This window comes from Carcharhinus amblyrhynchos, chromosome 25 (assembly GCF_965287045.1).
Source record: "Carcharhinus amblyrhynchos chromosome 25, sCarAmb.v2.hapA, whole genome shotgun sequence".
Taxonomy (NCBI): Eukaryota; Metazoa; Chordata; class Chondrichthyes; order Carcharhiniformes; family Carcharhinidae; genus Carcharhinus; species Carcharhinus amblyrhynchos.
The window spans coordinates 39710338-39729543 of record NC_137348.1 but is presented as its reverse complement, the minus strand read 5'-3'; the positions used below and the strand labels follow the sequence as shown (position 1 = coordinate 39729543).

General features: G+C 43.0%; 1 protein-coding gene across 2 annotated transcripts in view; it reads left to right on the top strand.

The window, feature by feature from the left end:
• pnpla7b (patatin-like phospholipase domain containing 7b) overlaps positions 1 to 19206 on the top strand; it is a 309370-nt gene that overhangs the window by 77093 nt on the left and 213071 nt on the right. For both annotated transcript variants that reach the window (XM_080212442.1, XM_080212443.1), the window contains 5 exons: positions 2111 to 2182; positions 4052 to 4155; positions 5615 to 5773; positions 13001 to 13078; positions 18718 to 18923. In XM_080212442.1, coding sequence (XP_080068568.1) covers positions 2111 to 2182; positions 4052 to 4155; positions 5615 to 5773; positions 13001 to 13078; positions 18718 to 18923 — 619 coding nt within the window. The remainder of the gene's footprint in view (positions 1 to 2110; positions 2183 to 4051; positions 4156 to 5614; positions 5774 to 13000; positions 13079 to 18717; positions 18924 to 19206) is intronic.

Below are 19206 nucleotides of genomic sequence, written 5' to 3'. Positions count from 1 at the left end.
ACAAGGGAGTGAATTGAATAGCTTAACTGGAGGGTAGAACAGGGGAGGCTGACCAGGGATGTGTTGGAATTGTCTAGACAAGAATTAACAAAAGTCACATGAGGATTTCTGCCACAGTTGAGCTGAGACAGTTGGGCAATGCTATAGAGGTGGAAATAGATGGTCTTGGTGATGGTTGGAAACTCAACTTGGGATCAGATGCGACACCAAGGATGTGAACAGTCTGGTTCAACCTGAAGCTGTCAGTAAGACGGATAGAGAGGGTAGCAGGTGAGCAGTTCTTGTGGCAGGTATAGAAGAACAATATAGTTGGGATAAAGACTTGAGAGATGTAAAGTAAAGGGTTAGCGTCAGAAGGACCTGATACAATGTCAAATGACAAAGTAAGATCTGGAAGAAAGCACAACAACCTTGTGAAGAGTCACAGAGAGACAAAGCTGTAAGTAAAAATAGTGTTAGGAACTACAGTCTTAAGTAACCTATTTTGGGACCCAGTCAAATTCTAAAGAACTCCATCAAGACCCCAACACAAGAAGAAATATGATTGCAGTAGATAGTGAGTTGAAGACTCAAAAGCGCCAAGAATCACAGACCTACAGATCCTTGGAAGAAGGATGAACAGAAAATGGATTGAAGACTTATCTGAAACTTGGAGCGTTACAGATGCAGTGGTTGCAAGCTAAGACACAGCCCGGGAATCCAGACAGCAGTCAGCATAGACCAGGCTACTGAAGCAGCAGCAAATCCAAAGCCTAGCACAAGTAGAAGGGCTACTCAAAATCAACGTGCACATATGAATGCCATTCATGTGGCATTATAAGGATAAAATTGGGATGGGAAAGTTGAAACGGTGTGTCAATTTATTAACATCACGAGCGCTGTTTGGCAGTCCTCGACTTCAGTCAGGTTATGACTAACGCAGGGCCCTCTCCTCTACAAAACATGTCCAGGCATTGTGCTTTTTCAACTAAGCATAAGCTCTGGGGTTAACTGTTCCCTGGTGCATTCCCCATGGCAATGCCTCAACCTATCAGAGTCGACTTATCCGGTTTGTATTTAAACAAAAGCTTGGGGGTAACTGTTCCTAGTGCATTCTTCATGGTAATGTCTCTACCAACCTGTGTCCACTTAACAGTCAGTAAGCATCTTTGTAGTATAAGTTTGTTGTTGCCTTGTGAAATTTTGGTATTCTTGTGATTCTGTCCTGATGAGTGGAAGATGGAAAGGTTTTTTTTCAGAATTATTAACATATTTTCTACTTTGTACATTTTCTAGTGCTGGAGATTGTTACTTCATATCCAGAAAAACTTCTTCCATTTTATGTGAAGATAGATGTTGAATTCAGTTTAACAATGCTGGCATCACATTGTATGAATAATTTCAATAATTCTTTAGTTTAGAGTTGCTTTTTGTATAAGTGGTGTGCTGATGAAGTATGATGATGATGGAGAGTCAAAAGTTCTTTATAGATGCGATAGTGACTTTTCAGGGGCATCTGGATGAATATATGAATAGGATAGGAATGGAGGGATATCGTCCCTGGAAGGTAGGGGGTTTTAGTTCAGACTGGCAGCATGGTCGGTGCAGGCTTGGAGGGCCAAAGGGCCTGTTCCTGTGCTGTAATTTTCTTTGTTCTTTGTTCTTTGTTCACCTTGGTACCCACTGTCATTATTGAGCATTATCCAGTTCAGATATACATATAAAAATTCAGTTCCATCCAACAATGTACCTGCATTATTCCCAACAGCTGTAAATGACCCCTCTACACCAGTTTGAACGTTCCTATTTCTCACGCCAGCTTTGTTGCTGCTGCTCTTGAGGTTGTTAAATGTGGTGATTCTCCGGTGTATAGCTCAGTCGACTAAGGAATAAATGAGAAGATCCCAAGCTAATTTCACAAGGGATGAGATTGATGCTATCAGCCTGTGCTGGAATTGTAGTCAGATACCAAAGATAGACGCAGCATTGCTACCAACTAGGCACCAAAGAGCCAGGTCTGTTGGTTCATTTGGTTGTATCTGTTACATGATAAGTTCGTGGAAAGTGAATTGTCAAGATTTTGTTTTTACTTTCTAGTTCTATTAAAATGTTTTCTTCCTCCCTGTTTCAGATTCCAAGAATATGGCAGGGGATAGTTTAAGCAAGAGATGTCGTTCAGCATCTGCACCTTTGGATATCCCAGGTTGGTGACCAGTGTATAGGAAACTAGCGACACTGTTGAATGTCTTGCTTCCTCATACTTGAGTTATAGTTTGTCTCTCGTATGTTACAATCAAGCTCAAACGCCAAAGTCTGCCTGGATCGTAAGTTTTGCAATTTGAATTTGGCTAGAGTAAACATGAGATATTTCACCTCAGTATGATTCAGATGACGCACTAGGGAGCTTTTATCTAACAAAAGCTTTTATTTAAGAATTCAGCTAACATGTAGAAAGAAAATAAGTAATAGCTTTTACGTGTTATAAACAAGAAAAAAAACATATTGTATAAATCTTAACTGAATGAAATGTTCCAACCAAACAGATCTCCTTATAAACATACCCCTGCCACTGGTTTAACACAGAAAAGAAGGGTGCTCCCGTGATCTTTTGAATTCTGCAGCTTTGCTGACACATACACAGACAAGCTTGAAGTCAGAACAGCTTCCCAAAACACCAGGGAGAAAGAGAGACAACACTGCATCCAGTCTGAAGTAAAATACCTTCTAACTAAACCAAAAGCTAGCAGCCCAAACTGCAAGTGAAAGAACACCTGTCACCTGTCCTGTCAGTCATTCTTCCTCTAACAATTCAGGGCCATACATATCCCAGACGCTGAATTAAGCCCAGAGTAATAATAAACGAAACCCCATTTAAACCATTTAAGCAGCAATAAAAGGACTTGTAAGCAGACAGCTTGGTGCCTGCTTATAACTGCAGAGATGTTTTTTTTTTAAAATCATGCTTTCTCAAAGGCATAGCAGAGCCACATGTATGTAGTTAGGGGTGTGAAATCACATGAGGACAGCCTCAACTGGAATTTTGGGTTCATGTCACACTACGTGTAACCCCCATCATTTGGCCTGGGCTTGCAAAATCCTACTAACTGTCCTGGCTTGAGACAATTCACACCTCTTTAACCTGTGACTATCCCTCTCTCCACTCCCATTGTCTGTATCTGTAGAGACTTGATTACTGTTAGGACTCGAATTCCAACCATTATCTTGCAGTCGAGTCTGTCTATATATGCCCTGTTGGTGAACTCAACTCTCCACTCACCTGATGAAGGAGCTGCATTGCAAAAGCTCGTGCTACCAAATAAACCAGGTGTTGTGAGATTTCTTACTGCCTCTATCAATGAGATGGGGATATTTATGGAGACTTCTCCTCCCAGTTAATTGTTTACTTGTCCACCGCCACTCATGTCTGGATATGATGGACTGGACAGAGCTTACACCTGACCTTTTGGTTGTGGGATCATTTGGCTCTATCTGTTGCATGCTGATTCTGCTGTTTGATATGCAAATAGTGCTGTGTTGCTGTGCCACTGGGTTGGCACCTCATTCTTAGGTATGTACGGTGCTGCTCCTGGCGTGCCCTCCTGCACTCTCCAGGATTCATCTGCTGGCTTGATAGTAATAGTAGAGGGGATTTGCTGGGCTATGAGCTTCAGGTTGAGATTAAACACAATGCTGCTACTGATGGCCCTCGGAACCACACGGATACCCAGTTTTGAGTTGCTAGTTCGAAATGCATCTTTTTTTAACGGGGTGGATAGTGTCGCACAACACGATGGAGGGCATCCTCGATTTGAGATGGGACTTGTCTCCACAGGGTCACTACTGCCAATGCTGCCATGGACAGATGCATGTAGATGTAGTTTGTAACCCAAATTTGAGTACTTATACTGAACCCCCAAACTGACAGCCTGGCTGGATTTGTCTTCAAAAGCAATGTGGGAGGCAGTATTGTGATGCTGGGGATGTCTGTTCCGGATTGGCAATCTGTATCTATGTAAAACTGAATTGACCATCTTCTCTGTTGCTTTGAAATAATTGCTGGTTCTTGTTGCAGGCGGAGCGTCCATTAGTAAGTCTGATATGGATATGGCGTACGAAAGGGCAAGGATCAGCTTTTCAGCAGAGGAGCGTTGTCCCAGTCCTGTCATGTCTACCAAGGTACATATCTATCTTAGTACAGCATCTCGATCTTGAGATCGTCAAACTGTGGACTTAATTGGAACTTAAGCTAAACCTGCAACAAACATGTACTTGGTTAGCCACTGAGACCAAAAGAATAGATGATACCTGGTTCTCAAACCTGAAGAACCCAGTAGCTCCCCGTATTTGCTTACATAGTGACAGTTACTGCACTTCAAAAGTAAATGTACTAGGGGCTTGTCAATGTTTTAGCAGGATAAAGAATCATAAATTCAAATCCAGGCTATTTACATCTATATTGTGTGTGTGTGTGTGTGTGTGTGATGTCCTATTGAATTTGTATGATTCCTCATACTGATGCCTCAGTTTCTTGTACCTAAAACACACACGTTTATATGTGCATATACATATATAAATAAAGCACCTATACATATATAAATAAAGCGCAAAGTGGATGTTTTAATATGTTTTTTATTGTGTATATAAATGGTGCATCATAACAAAATAATGAAAAACATGGGGTCAATATAATGCTTGGGCTAGACAGAGATCTACTCTTCCAGGGGACTGTTGGACCAGCCAACCTGCATCATTAATGAAACCTTGACCAAGTGGACCTGAACTCCTTGCACTTGGAGTGTTGGCCATTTCCCTACGGGGAGGGGGCGATGCAGTCTGTAGCAGGCAAATCAACTAACACGTGTGATTCCTTAAGCTTGTCAGTAATTTCTTTTTGTGCCACTAACATGATTTCTTGTTAATGAGCATTCATTTGCTTTTGGGCAGGCTGCTAAACGCTAAACAGACTTTAGCAGAGTCTGCTGCACCCCAGGTACCATGATGATTCCTTTGTAAGCCTATAAGGCCATAACATAGGAATTAGGAACAGAAGTAGGTAATTTCAGCCCTTTCAGCCATTGAGTCAGATCGTGGCTGACTGCTCCTTGGTCTCAAATCCATCTCCCCACCTGTTCCCCACGTCCCCTTTTTTAAATTGGAAATATGTCTGTCTCTTCCTTGAAACCATTCAGTGATTCAGAGTCCAAACCTTTTGGTGATACTCTTGTTTTCTGGGTACTTTGGAAATCAGACTAATGCTTATGTGGCAACATTTCTGTAAGCATAAGAGTTATTCGCTTAAACTTAATGCCTGACTTTCTCTTTGTTCCTTTGAACAAAGAGAAGTTGGAATATAGTACTTGAACATTTGAACCGAAACATGCAGCTTAACTTCCTGTTCTTGTACCTTCTCCCAGAGTGGAAGCTCTGCTGATGCTAAATGTATTAATCTCACAATGGCTTGACTGAACAGTGAATAAACGTGTGATTGCAAGAGACTTGGGGAGTGTGTTTCTGGCACTCTATGCGATCATCCGCTTTTACAAAAATAGTGCTGGAGGTGATGTTTATTTATAAACAAAAATAGTAAACTGGAAAACATGCCTCTGACACCTAACCCCAATAATTTGTTTAATAGCCTTCTCTGAAGAAGAGTGTTACTATGATGGAACAGCCTTCTGTCGTTTACCGTTACATTGAGGGCGAGGAGCGACCAAGCGAGATTAGCAATCACAGGCAGCATCACATGATTTTAGAGGCCGCCAAGAAGGATCTTCTGACCTTGATGAAACTTGATGTGAGTTATAAAAATACCTGCAGCTTACTATTGTGATAGGTGCTGTTTTGCTAATTATATAGGAATAGGTTTTACACAGTGGCTAAACTGGCCACGAGCCGCACAAAGGGTCTCCAACGTCACTGAATGTTATCCAATTTTACAGCCAAAGAAGGCAACAAAAGTATTTGTTCAAATCACTGCCAAAGAAACTTGTGTTTCTAGATTTTCTAGACTTCTAGAAACTTTCTAGATTTCTGATAGACAAGGGAATTAAGGGTTATGGGGAGAAAGCGTGAAAGTGGAACTGAGCCACTTCAGATCAGCCGTGATCTTATTGAATGGCGGGGCAGGCTCGAAGGGCTAGATGGCCTACTCCTGCTCCTATTTCTTATGTTCTTATATTCTTATGTTTCTATAGAATTTTACCACGTCTCAAATGTCCCAAAAGACTTGACAGCTGTAGGTGTTGCCTCTGGGAGATGTCGTAAGAAATCTGACACCAGGTTTAAGTCCAACCGATTTATTTGATAGTAAGCTCACAAGCTTTCGGGTTTTCTCCCTTCGTCAGGAGTTCTGGCCTCAGACAGTTTACAGATTGAGAGTTTACTATCAAATAAATTGGTTGGACTTAACTTGGTGTTGTCAGATTTCTTACTGTGTTTACCCCAGTCCAACGCTGGCATCTCCACGTCTGGGAGATGTCCACAGCTATGCTGAATATCTTTGTTGTTAGACTTCTCCATGTTCTTGCTGTGGTAACATTTCAGTTGTGCTCCTCTTGTAGAGAGGGTTGTAATAATCTATGATCTGCTCTGACCTTGCTTGAAGTTGTTGAAAGGCCTGCAACTGATGATATTGATTGTGGGGGCACTTGGCTAGTGTGGCGTAGTATCAACACTGAACATCACAGCCTTTCAGCTCATAAAACGGAATGAGTCATTAAGCATCTGGAAAAAGAAATGGATTGGATATTATAAATAATTCATCTGACTGTGGAATAGTTTCCAGTAATTACACATTGATTGTCAAGTTGACATTATGAATGTGCTTCTCTGGATAAAGCTGTCCACTTCACTTCAGAGAATTGGAAAATACACCACGGGTATCTTGGAACACAGATCTGTGAATGTGACAGTGATCTATCTGTTTACAGCTATACAAGGCACACTCATACACTGAGCACAATAAACCATGACTCAGTATGTTTACACAGGCTTAATGAATTGTACTTCTCAAAACATTGCCTGAAATTGGCTGTGTGCTTCAACTGTGGATTTGGGGAAATTAGCCTTGTCTACATGTAATTTAAAATTGTTGTGTCTTAACTTACCAGCTCCGCAGTGCCGATTTAGTGGGGGAAGCCCAATGATGCGATGGGGAATCCCTCTTGGAAGTTCTCGCGTTACCTGGCAATTGTCCAGAAGAGGTAACATCCCATGGGGCAGCACGGTGGCACAGTGGTTAGCACTGCTGCCTCTCAGCACCAGGGACCCGGGTTCAATTCCCGGCTTGGGTAACTGTGCGGAATTTACACCTTCTCCCCGTGTCTGCCTGGGTTTCCTCCAGGTACTCCAGTTTCCTCCCACAGTCCAAGGATGTGCGGTTTAGGTGGATTAGCTATGCTAAATTGCCCCTTAAAGTCGGGGGTGGGAAGGTACTAGCTGATGTAAATGCATGGAGTTATGGGGATAGGGCCTGGGTGGGATTGTGGTCAGTGTAGACTTGATGGGCCGAATGACTTCCTTCTGTACTGTAGGATTCTATGAATTGTGCTGGGTTGGGAACCATCCAAGAAAGTGATTTAAGTTGTCAACTTTGGATAGGTCTGCCAATTTTACATTCACAGTTACTCTGAAAGAGTTGGAAGGAAAAAAAAGTTCTAACTTCTGAGTAACTATTTTAAACACTCAGACCGACCCCGTGTGGCTCACCCTGACCCCTCCCCAGGGACATCCCCCAACCCACACACACACCCTGATATTCCATTCACTTTGAAACTCACTCTCTCCCTTTCATTCATTCCTTTTAGGCTCTCTGCTTTACGGTAGCTAGTGCTGTAGAAAGAGAGCATGTCCTCCTTTCTGCTCCTTTTGCCCCTCACTTTTGGAGTCCTCAGTCCTCAACAGCCTGAGCCAGGAATGTCAGCCAAAATAGGAGGAGGCCATTTGGCCCATCAAATCTGCACCGACTCTTTGACGGGGCATCTTATCCAGGCCCCATCTCTGTAACCCACTATTTCCCCTAACCTATACATGGCTAATACACCTAACCTGAACACCTTTGGGCTGTGGGAAGAAACCGGAGCACCCGGAGGAAACCCAAACGGACATGGGAAGAATGTGCAAACTCCACACAGTCATCCAAGGCCAGAATTGAAGCTGGGTTCCTGGTGATGTGAAGCAGCAGTGCTAAGCAGTGTGCCACCGTGATAAAATGAACTCGCTGGCCAGATTAAAATTCATTGTCCTTCTAGTTTCTTAGCCATTAGCTTACCTATTTATTCATTTTGAAGGAAACTTCCATTGCTAATTTTTCGTATGTGATTTGTGTTATAGTGCAGTACCTGATTGGGTAGCAAGATTTGGATTTTTTTTTGTGTATGCACAAAGTGTGTGAAAAGGACTGCATTGATCATTTTCCAATGCTTGCTTCGTGAACACAACTGTGTGGTGTCAGGTTTCCGATTAATAGTCATTTTCTCTCTTTTAATCCACTCGGCTATCTGTTTTGCTTTCCCCAGGAGGCTGCTTCAAGTGCAGGCATGCTCTGTGCAATAACTGACCCTGACCTTCCTAATGGAGGCTGTTAACAGTTGAGAGAGGACAATTACAAAGAATCATGAGTAACTAAATAAATTCCCACTTTTAAAAACTGTTTTTCTGCTTGTGATTTTGGAGAGTCAGTAAGTGTTACTTAGTAAGTTAGTACACGGAGCAGAATTAAATCTCAGTGGTGTGTGTTAGAGCTTCCGCTTTTTCCCAACATCCTATCGTTCCGTGCCCCTGTGCATGACATGTTCCAAGTTGCTCCCTCATTGGTATCTGCCGCAAGGTAGAAAGTTCTACATTGGCCTTTGGATTAAAACTACTTGGCCAAGTTTGTATACAAGTTAATTATATGTGGAGCCACAGATACTCAACCTGGTGAAGTCATCTAAAAAGCAATGAACCTATAAGTTAATAATTCTAATTATCATGGTTGTGTGTATTTACCTTACAATAAGTATCAAAATTTAAGTGAAGCCATCTTTTGTAGATCTTTCCAACATAATGCTGGATGATGGTGGACATTTCTAGTCTGTCCTTGCAGTTTGGATGCTTTTCTTTGGAGTCTATTTCTCCAATACTTAGAGTTCAGTCAGAGAATCAAAAATTATAGACACACTGTATGAACTATTTTATGGCATGCTGATGAGCACTTGGTTTCTGAAGTCCTGTTAAAGTCCTGTTTGCCATTTCCTGACCAATTTCCAGAGAGGTTGATCTAGCCCTGCCTTAGTCAGTTCACCCTGACCATCAGTGCTTATTGATGAGGAAGGACATTATAACTTGCTGTTTCCCATCTGGGTCCCAAATTTGACGACCTATGAAATGACCAGTAGCAATTCAGTGTCATGGAAATGTTTGAAAATGAATGCAGTGTTTACTGTATGTTTCCAGTTGCCTAAATTGGTGCTGTCCATCTTTTGTCCAAATGTAATACATGCATCATAGCAAACTGTTTTTTGGGTTTGATTCCAGATCTACAAAAGCCAATAACATCCAGCACTGGTCTGTACAGAATGTCTTGATACCTTTACAGATGTGTTCACTCCAACTGCTCATCACTCTGCATTTTCTGCACTCCTACAACGATGACAACATCTATTTGCATGTAGATAGTACTGGCAGCCCTTTGTTTTGTGAGACAATGCTTTGTGGTGGTCAGCTCTGTGTTAAGCATGGCCTAGAGTGGTTCAGGAGCTGCACTATGGCATGGCAGTCTGTGCCACATTGCTGCAGAGGAAAGCGGTGGGCTGCATGATTTGCTGCCTGCGTTTTCTCTGAACCCTCGTCCCGGCCACCATAGCTCTTTTTCTCTGCTCACTTCTTCCAATGTCGGTTCAAACTGTCAGCTTCCAGAGGTCACAGCATCATCAACTCTCTCCCAGTTGTCAGTATCAGTGTCTGCCATCTTGTACGTTGCTTGTTGGCGCCCAGGGGCGGCACAGTGGTTAGTGCTGCTGCATCAGCGCTAGGGACCTGGGTTCAATTCCTGGCTTGGGTCATTGTCTGTTCGGAGTTTGCACATTCTCCCCATGCCTGTGTGGGTTTCCTCCGCGTGCTTCGGTCTCCTCCACAGTCTGAAAGACGTGCAGGTTAGATGCATTGACCCAAACAAGCACCAGACTGTGGTGACAAGGGGGTTTTCACAGTAACTTCATTGCAGTGTTAACGTAAGCCTACTTGGAACTAATAATGAATAAACTAAACTTGTCGTGAAGGTAAATCCATGTCGTGACCCTGCAGCCAATTCACCAGACAGATATTTTAGCTATTTATTTACATTTTGTGTAGAGACTTTAACATAAAATATCCATAGCTGTTCACAGAAGCTTCTAATGGTTGAATCCCCCTACAGTACAAACTGCAGACTCAGCACCAAGGCAGTTTGATGCATTAATATGGAAATTTTCAATTTGCAACAAGTTCTTTAAAACAAGCATCATGTTTTGTGTTTACACTTTATTTTCTCTTTGAAATTCTATCTTTGAGCAAAATACTTTGACATTTCATGAGCCGATTCCTTTTAATTTTAGTGCTGAATAATCACTTGGAGAATGTTGCATTCACCCTCAAAGATTCTCATCTGAAATTTAGCTTTCGTAAAGCTGAATTTAATCCTTGGGAGCATGAGTGAAAAATTCAAAACAAAATTATTTATATTGAAGAAACTCGATCTTGGCTGATATTAATCCTCTGGTTAATGCTTATTTGAAAAATTACTACCAAATTCTATATTAAATGGATCAGGTAGTTATGTGAATGAATAATAATGCTGACTATCTGAAAGTTGATAATCTAAAGAACATGTTTTGGAATCTTTAGTGAGTCTGCTGCCTGGTGCAGTCTTCATATTTTGTGAATAGTTACGTTCTACCTCGGTTGTCTGTGAAGCACATTCTCCCTGTCCCTGTGTGGGTTTCCTCTGGGTGTTCCAGTTTCCTCCCACGGTCCAAAGATGTGTGGGTCTGTTGCATTGGCCATGCTAAATTGCCCCTTAGTGTCCCAGGATGTGTAGGTTAGAGAGGTTTAGTAGGGTAAATGTGTGGGGTTATGATTGTCGGTGTAGGCTTGATGGGCTGAATGGCCTCCTTCTGCACTTGTAGGGTTTCTATGGTCCTACCTAACTTGGCTGCTGATTTTGAATCATGGAATGATACAGCGCGGAATGAGACCATTCTACTCATGGTGCCCATGTTAGCTCTTTGAGAGAGCTATCCACTTTCTTTCTCCTACCATTCTCCCATAGATTTGTAAACTTCACCCTTTTGGATATTTGTCCAGTTCCCTTTTAGAAATTGCTATTGAATCTGCTTTGAGCCAGTACATTACAGATTGTAATGAGCTGTGTAATATTTTTTCCCTCGTGTTCCTCTGGTTCTTTTGCCAATTGTCTTAAGTCTGTCTTCTAGTTACCAACCTTTTGCCCAGTAGAAGATTTCTCCTCGTTCACTCCATTGAAATCCTTCATAATTTTGAATACCTCGATTACATCTCCCCTAATCTCTGTTTGAAGGCAACTCTTGTCCTTCTATGTAGCTAAATCCTTTCAATCCTTTTATTCTCATTAAATCTCCTTTGTGCACTCACTAAGACTTTAAGTGTGGTGTCAAGAATTGTCTGTAATACTCCAGTTGGACCTTACCTGTGTTTTGTAAAAGCTGAATATGAGAAATGCAAACAGTGTGCTGGAAAGCTTCAACGGGTCAGGCAGTATCAGTGGAGAGAGAAGCAGTGTTAATGTTTTGAGTCCAATATGACTTCTTCAGAGCTGTTAGCGTAGTTATATTTGTATCCCATGTCTCCATGAAACAAAGGATCCAGTGTGCGTTTTTATAGCAGACCTTTTAACTGTCCAGCTGCCTTCGAGACATCTGTACATATATTTCCAGATCTCTCAGTTCCTGTACCCCCTTATAATGGCGTTAAGTAGTTTATATCACCTCATTCTTCTAAGCACGGTGACACAATGCTTAGCATTACTGCCTTACAGCGCCAGGGACCCGGGTTCGATTCCCAGCTCAGTCACTGTCTGTGTGGATTTTGCACATTCTCCCCATGTCTGCAGGGGTTTCCTCTGGGTGCTCCAGTTTCCTCTACAGTCTGAAAGACATGCTGGTTAGGTGCATTGACCATGCTAAATTCTTAGTGCATCCCAACAGGTGCCAGAGTGTGGCGACTAGGGGATTTTCACAGTAACTTCAATGTGGTGTTAATGTAAGCCTCCCTGTGACACAAATAAACTTTAAACTTAAAAACTTTAAACCAAGCAAAACGGTTTTGCATTTCTCTGCATTCAATTTCATATGCCTGTTTTGCTAACCTGTACATGTTCACAGAATCCCTACAGTGCAGAAGGAGGCCATTCAGCCCATTGAGTCTGCACTGACCACAATCCCATCCAGGCCCCTATCCCCATTATGCCATGCATTTACCCTAGCTAGTCCCCCTGATACTAAGGCACAATTTTAGCATGGCCAGTCCACCTAACCTGCACACCTTTGGACTTCTCAAGTTAATTACAATCCTTGCTCACTTTTCTTCAGCATCCAGGTTCAGCAATAGTGTGGATGTCTCCGATTCTGAGTCAGGTTAGCAATGTGCGAGTCATCCCCATTACACACTTGCATTGGGGTTACTCCTCAATCAAGGCTGACTGTCTTCAATTGAGGCTGAACCTACGCCAACCATACAGCAATGATTTGTCTTCAGAAATATTTATTTTCTCCAAAGCTGAGATATCAGAACTCCTTACCTGCCCTTGATGTAAAATTAATGGAAATAAAATTGACAAATGCGGCACTTAAGGTTTTATTTTTAGAAATCACAAGTACAGCCAGTAAGTTAGTCTGAGGAGTCATCAGATGTTCTTTCAGCGGAGTGACGGAGGAGATTTGCAAATACTGTGACAGCAAGATAAGGTTAAGCAAATTGTCAAAGCAGAAATGGATTATCCTTATCTCCGCTTTCTTCTGTTTCCTAGGATCCCTTATTGCTGGATGACAGAGTGACTCTTGAACAGGTTAAAGCTGGAACAGTTGTGGCAAAGCAAGGTGACCAGGTAAGGACATTGCATTTGGCTGAGCTCTTGTACGCACGCACCCTCCGGTTCGACATGCAAAGAGGTTTGATTTGATTGCAGGATAGGCAAATGCAGACATCCCTCATTTGGCGCAAGTCACAAGGTGTTGTCAGGACCATAATCATTGCCCATTGCTGGTAATGGGAGACCTGCTGCATTGCCTGAAATGATGGTATTCCCACAGAGTGAGAGTTAGGGAATCCCAGGATACTGACCAATGTTTGCTCTTAACTTTCTCTGTATTGGGTGTGTTAGGAACTCCTCAGTGCTATGTTTTTCTCCATGGGCAGTTCATATTTTGAAAAATCCTGGCTTAGTTATGCTCACATTATGAAAATCATTCCTAATGCACTGTTGGAGTTGTGAGCAGTCTGTTTCAACACATTGGATAGCAGATTGCTGTGCAGCTGCCTATCAGTAAGAGCAGGCTGCTGACTCGCAATATAATCTGTGTGGCACAAGGTGGATCTTGTTGCCCTTCCTCTCAGGTGGCAGAGGTCTCGGGAGTGGTGTTGAAGGTAGCTCTGACGAAGGGTTATCCAGACTCGAAACGTTGGTTTCCTTCTCTCTCCCCACATGCTGAGATTTCTCAGCACTTTCTGTTTTTGCTGTTTGCGTTGAAGCTGGGTTTGGTGAATTACAGGAGGGCAACCTGTAGATCATCCAACCTGTGTGGCCACAGCGCCCCACTGGTGAAGTGGGTAATGTTGAGTCCAAAACTTTGCTTCATGTGCCCAGACTCTCTCCAAATCTCATCTATCCATACCTCCTGTACTTGCTGATCCACATTGGTCATTAGTTAGTTAAGCAACTCCTCGATTTTTAAAAAAAAATTCTCATCTTAGTCTTTCACTCTTCCATTGCCTCTCCCTCCTTGTCTCTAATCTCCAGTTAAGCAACTGTTGCAACTACACTCGTCTCATTCTGGCTTCTTGGGAACCCCAATTTTAATTGCTCCACCTTTTGCTGTCAGCTGCTCGGGCCCCAAGCTCTCAAATTCCCACCCTAAATCCTTCCATCCTTCTAACCTTATTTTCCCTATCCAGACACTCTTTAAAACTCAACCCATTTGTGTGGTTTGTTGTGGTTTGTTGTGCTTCGTTTTGTTTTTGCCCCTGTATATTTAGCTATATTAAAGGTGCTATACGAATGCAAGTTGTTGTTGTTTGTCTCCTTACTGTTGAAAAGAGTTGAGAATTTTATCAAACACTTCTGGATAAGGCACAACAGTAAGTGGAAAAATTGATCAGAATTTATTTATTCTTGAAATTTAACATAAAGATAGGAGCAGACTGCCCCACCTGTCAAACCTGCTCTGTCACTCGCCACGCATAGCGCTGATCTGTGGTGTCAATCCACTTCCTCACCCTCTCCCCATTTTCCCTGATTCTCAGACCAAAAGCCTGTTCATCTCCAGTGGTCAACATCGGAGTGTCCACAACCCCCTAAGGGTAGAGAATTGCAAGGACTCACAACCATCTTACTGCAGAGTTTCTCATCTTAGTCATAAATAATCAACCCCATTCCTGAGATCGTGTCCCTATGTCCTAGATTCCACATGATGTGGAGATGCTGGTGTTGGACTGGGGTAAACAAAGTAAGAAGTCTCTCAACACCAAGTTAAAGTCCAACAAGCTGATTTGATCGTAAACCCACAAGCTTTTGGAACGCTGTTCCTTCGTCAGGTGAGCATAGGTTGAAGAGACTGATAGCCAAGTTCTGCACACATGAGAAGGGGGGGCAGTTTAGAACGGAGTTGAGGAGGAACTTCTTCACTCAAAGGGTGGTGAATCTCTGGAATTCTCTGCCCATTGAAGTGGTGGAGGCTACCTTGCTAAATATATTTAAGACACGGGTAGATAGGTTTTTGGTAGTCAAGGGAATTAAGGCTTGTGGGGAGAAAGCGGGAAAGTGGAACTGATCCACTTCAGATCAACCATGATCTTATTGAATGGTGGGGCAGGCTCGAAGGGCTAGATGGCCTACTCCTGCTCCTATTTCTTATGTTCTTATGAGAATGACCCCAACCGGGATCTTGAGTCAATGTCACACTATTTGTAACCCCCGTGACTTGCCTGAACTTGCAACATCTCACTTCCTGTCCTGCCTGGAGACAATACACATCTCTTTAACCTATGCTTAACGCTATCTCCACTCACATTGTCTGCACCTTTAAGACTTGAATAGCAGATTAGCTGTAAAGACTCACATTCTAATCAGTATTCTGTAAACTGTGTGCGCCTTTATATGTCCTCCTCCGATCGGAACTTTCCACTCACCTGAAGAAGGAACAGCGTTCCGAAAGCTTGTGGGTTTACTATCAAATAAACTTGTTGGACTTTAACCTGGTGTTGTGAGACTTATTACTAGATTCCACAGCCAGAAGAAACAACCCCTCGGTGTCCACTGTCAAGTCCCTTAAGAATCTTGTCTGTTTCAATGGGATCACCTCTTATTCTTCTAAACTCCCCTCATCTTAGGACAGTGTGCTCTCCCCAGGAAACTGGCCAAATTTTGCTATACCATTATTAACACAAGTACATCCTTCCTTAAATAGGGAAACCAAAATTGTTCTCCAGGTGAGAGTCTCACCAAAATCCTGTACAACTGTAGGAAGACCTCCTTATTTCTGCCCTCCTTGTAATAAAGTTCAACATGCCATTTGCCCTCTCAATTGCTGTACCTGCATGCTAACTTTTCGGTTCCTTTTTTCAGTACATCCAAATCCCTCTGAACAACAATACTTACAATTTTCTTACCTCCCAAAACAAAATCCTGTCTCGCTACTTTTTTAACTACCCAAGTGAATTTCTGGACAACACTTTTTTTTAAAGAAAAAGCTGATGAGCGGAGTGGACAGGTCGGACCCTTGCTGGTGCATATAAAGGGCAGCTAGCATGTGAATTACAGAAAAGTGTGAATGGGACAGGAGTACCACAATTGAACATTGTTTAAAATGCCTTTCACGCTCAGAGGCCGATTATGTAACCTGGGATACAGTTTTCTTGTGTTTTGCTTGTTTGAATTTCATACTGACTTTGAAATGCGCTGAATACAGATTTCCCGGTTTCATAAATTTCAGAGGCCGTTGACAGTAATGGAATTACGGGTCAGTTGAAAATCTGTGTGTTGCGGCAATGCACATGACCCGTAAAGTGCGGGGCAAATCTGTTCAGGCTGGCCTGTAATTCTAGCTGGAATGACAGTGTTGATTATTTAACAGAAATGTGCGTGCTGGGGCCTTGTGCCTGTAATAAAATTGTTGAAAGTGTGTGTTTATTTGTAATTTTGTCACCCTCAAGTTGAGGAATGTTGTTCCTTCACTGGCGTATGGTGGAATTCCGCTCTCCGGTACCGATTCTGCCGCACTGGCTGCAGCTTGGGAGATTGATAACGCAGGCGATTGTTTTATTTCCCACACCAGACAGTCAATAGTCCCTCCGAATGAGATCGACCAATCTTCTGGCAGATGAAGGGCAGTCGATAGGGAATTTATGTCCATTGTGGCCGAGTATTATACGATGCTGTTAAACTCACCACAAGAATTTTTTAGCACTATCAGATAGAAGAGGTTGTAAACTGGAATTAAAGCTCACCCAGAAATGAAAGCCGAGGGACAGTTTATAAATGGATTTTTTTCTCAGCAATTTGGAGAGTTGTTGCCTCGATCACCCTTGCTCTCTCTACCCACCCCCCAAAAAACCCTCAGCTCTCCTCCTTCTGCCCCCTCCACCTTCCGCCCTCCTCCCTCTGGTCCCCCCTCCACCTTCCGCCCTCCTCCCTCTGGACCCCCCTCCACCCTCCGCCCTCCTCCCTCTGGTCCCCCCCTCCACTGTCCATTCTCCTCCCTCTGGACCCCCCCTCCGCCCTCACCCTCTGCTCTCCACTCTCCGCTCTCCTCCCTCTGGTCCCCCCCTCCACCCTCTGGTCCTCCCTCCGCTCTCTTTGAGTATCATATTAGGGAAGAGTTTAATTTTATATGGGAAGATAATTTCTTCGGCCAAATCATTGATGTCTGTGGTTTACGCTCTTTAGTCTCTAAAGTCTGGAATTACCCCTCAAGATCTCTTTGCCTCTCAATTTGTTTTCTCTCTTAAAAGCATTTCTTAAATCCTATCTCTTTGACCCAGTATTTGATCTCTTAATCTGTCCTGCCTTTGTTCTGTTAATTGTGTGCTATATAAATTCAACTTGTTTTAATTCTTTGTACACTGTGTGTTTGTGGAATTTTGGTTGGATCTGCTCTTAATTTCTGCATATTTAAGACAGATAAGCTTGACGTTAACCTGCCCAGTTAATCCTTAGGTAAACTCAACATTAAACAAGCAGCTCATTCTGTCGTGCCTGTCAGAGTACTTGTGGTGTCATATTAGATCATGGATAGGCACAAATTGAGTATTCTTGAGGGGGTAAGTGACCACAAAAATGTCCTAGAGCCCATGAATCCCTAATCTAAAGTAAAGGATCACCCCCCCATTAAGCTATTGAGTGAGCTTCCAGCTCTGCAGCATGGTCTTGTCTGAAAACCCAGTGCTTAAGAGGGAAGTCGGTATCTTCTGATCTATTCTGTGTATAGTTTACCCTTGACTGATGTGGCAGATGAGGTCCTTGAAACCACCATGTGATTGCACATAGGTTATTAGGTGATTTACACCTCATTGGAAATCTTGATGGGTCTGTCTGCCCTCTAACCACTGTAATGAAGTGTGGAACCATTAAAAGCATTCGGAGCACGTTGATTTATGACATCTGAGCAAGCAGCGACCATCATCATCTAAACTAAACAGCCAAAATACGGCTAGCTAGCCAAGTTGGCAAAGTTGCACCTTTCGTAAGACCCAGTGATACTCTGCAGACTGCCACAGTAACTCTCAAATCCAAAAGGGCAGCATTGTGGCACAATGGTTGGCACTGATGCCTCACGGTGCCAGGGATCTGGGTTCAATACCGGCCTTGGGTCACTGTCTGTGTGGAGTTTGCACATTCTCCCTGTGTCTGTGTGGGTTTCCTGAGTGCTCCAATTTCCTTCCACACTCTAAAGATGTGCAGGTTAGGTGGATTGGCTGTGATAAATTGCCCCTTAACGTCAGGGGGACTAGCAGGGTAAAATAGATGGGGTTCAGGAGATAGGGGCTGGGTGGGATTGTGGTTGGTGCAGATTTGATGGGCTGAATGGCCTCCTTCTGCACTGTAGGGATTCTATCTTATACAACATGTCTCGGTAAGCAGGTGTCATTGTCTTTAGCTTTGAGTTTCAATCTTCTGATTTGCAATATCCTTTTAAAATTATTGGCAGCTAGCTCTTTCTTTCATATTGTATCACCCATTGCTAATTTGTGTTGGTATTTTGCAGACTAATGATTAGCAGTGATCATCTGAATGTACTCTTACCTTCTTGCTGGCACAAGAGGGCTGTCCATCATTGAGTGCCAGTGCTCTACTCTTGCACCACTCAATTGCCTGAAAAGCTAGCAAGTTGCCCGTCTTCCTTCTATCCTGAAGAGTGGTGTTTGGTGCAGAGAGGAACCGTGAGGGAGTCTGATTTTGTTTTTAGTGAAAATGGAGTGATGCTCTGCCTGGAGAAAGGGTTTATTGACGGCACTTTTCTTCATTCTCAGGATGTGAGTATTCGCTTTGTGCTCTCGGGGCTGCTGCATGTTTACCAGCGGATGATTGACAGGGAAGAGGAGAACTGTCTGTTTGTCGCTCATCCGGGGGAGATAGTGGGGCAGCTGGCTGTGCTGACGGGCGAGCCACTCATTTTCAGCATGAAGGCCCAGAGGGACTGCACCTTCCTGTGTATCTCCAAATACAACTTCTATGAGTGAGTTCCACAGGCTTCTCAACCTAGTACTCGTGCTGCTGTCTTCAATTAGGAAAGGATTGAACCCTTTCTGCTTTTATAAAACTTAGTGTCTTGAGGGATAGCTTTTGAGTCTGGAGGGTACTGACCAATTCTAGAGTTTGAGTTCAGTTTCCACCTTTACAGAGGGAGTGTTGCTAATGGAACCTGCACCTATAAGGAATTTACAAATCAGGGATCCAGAGGCTCAAGATCCCAATGAAAGTGGTGTGGGGATTGAAAAGAATATGAGAGTGTTGGCAGA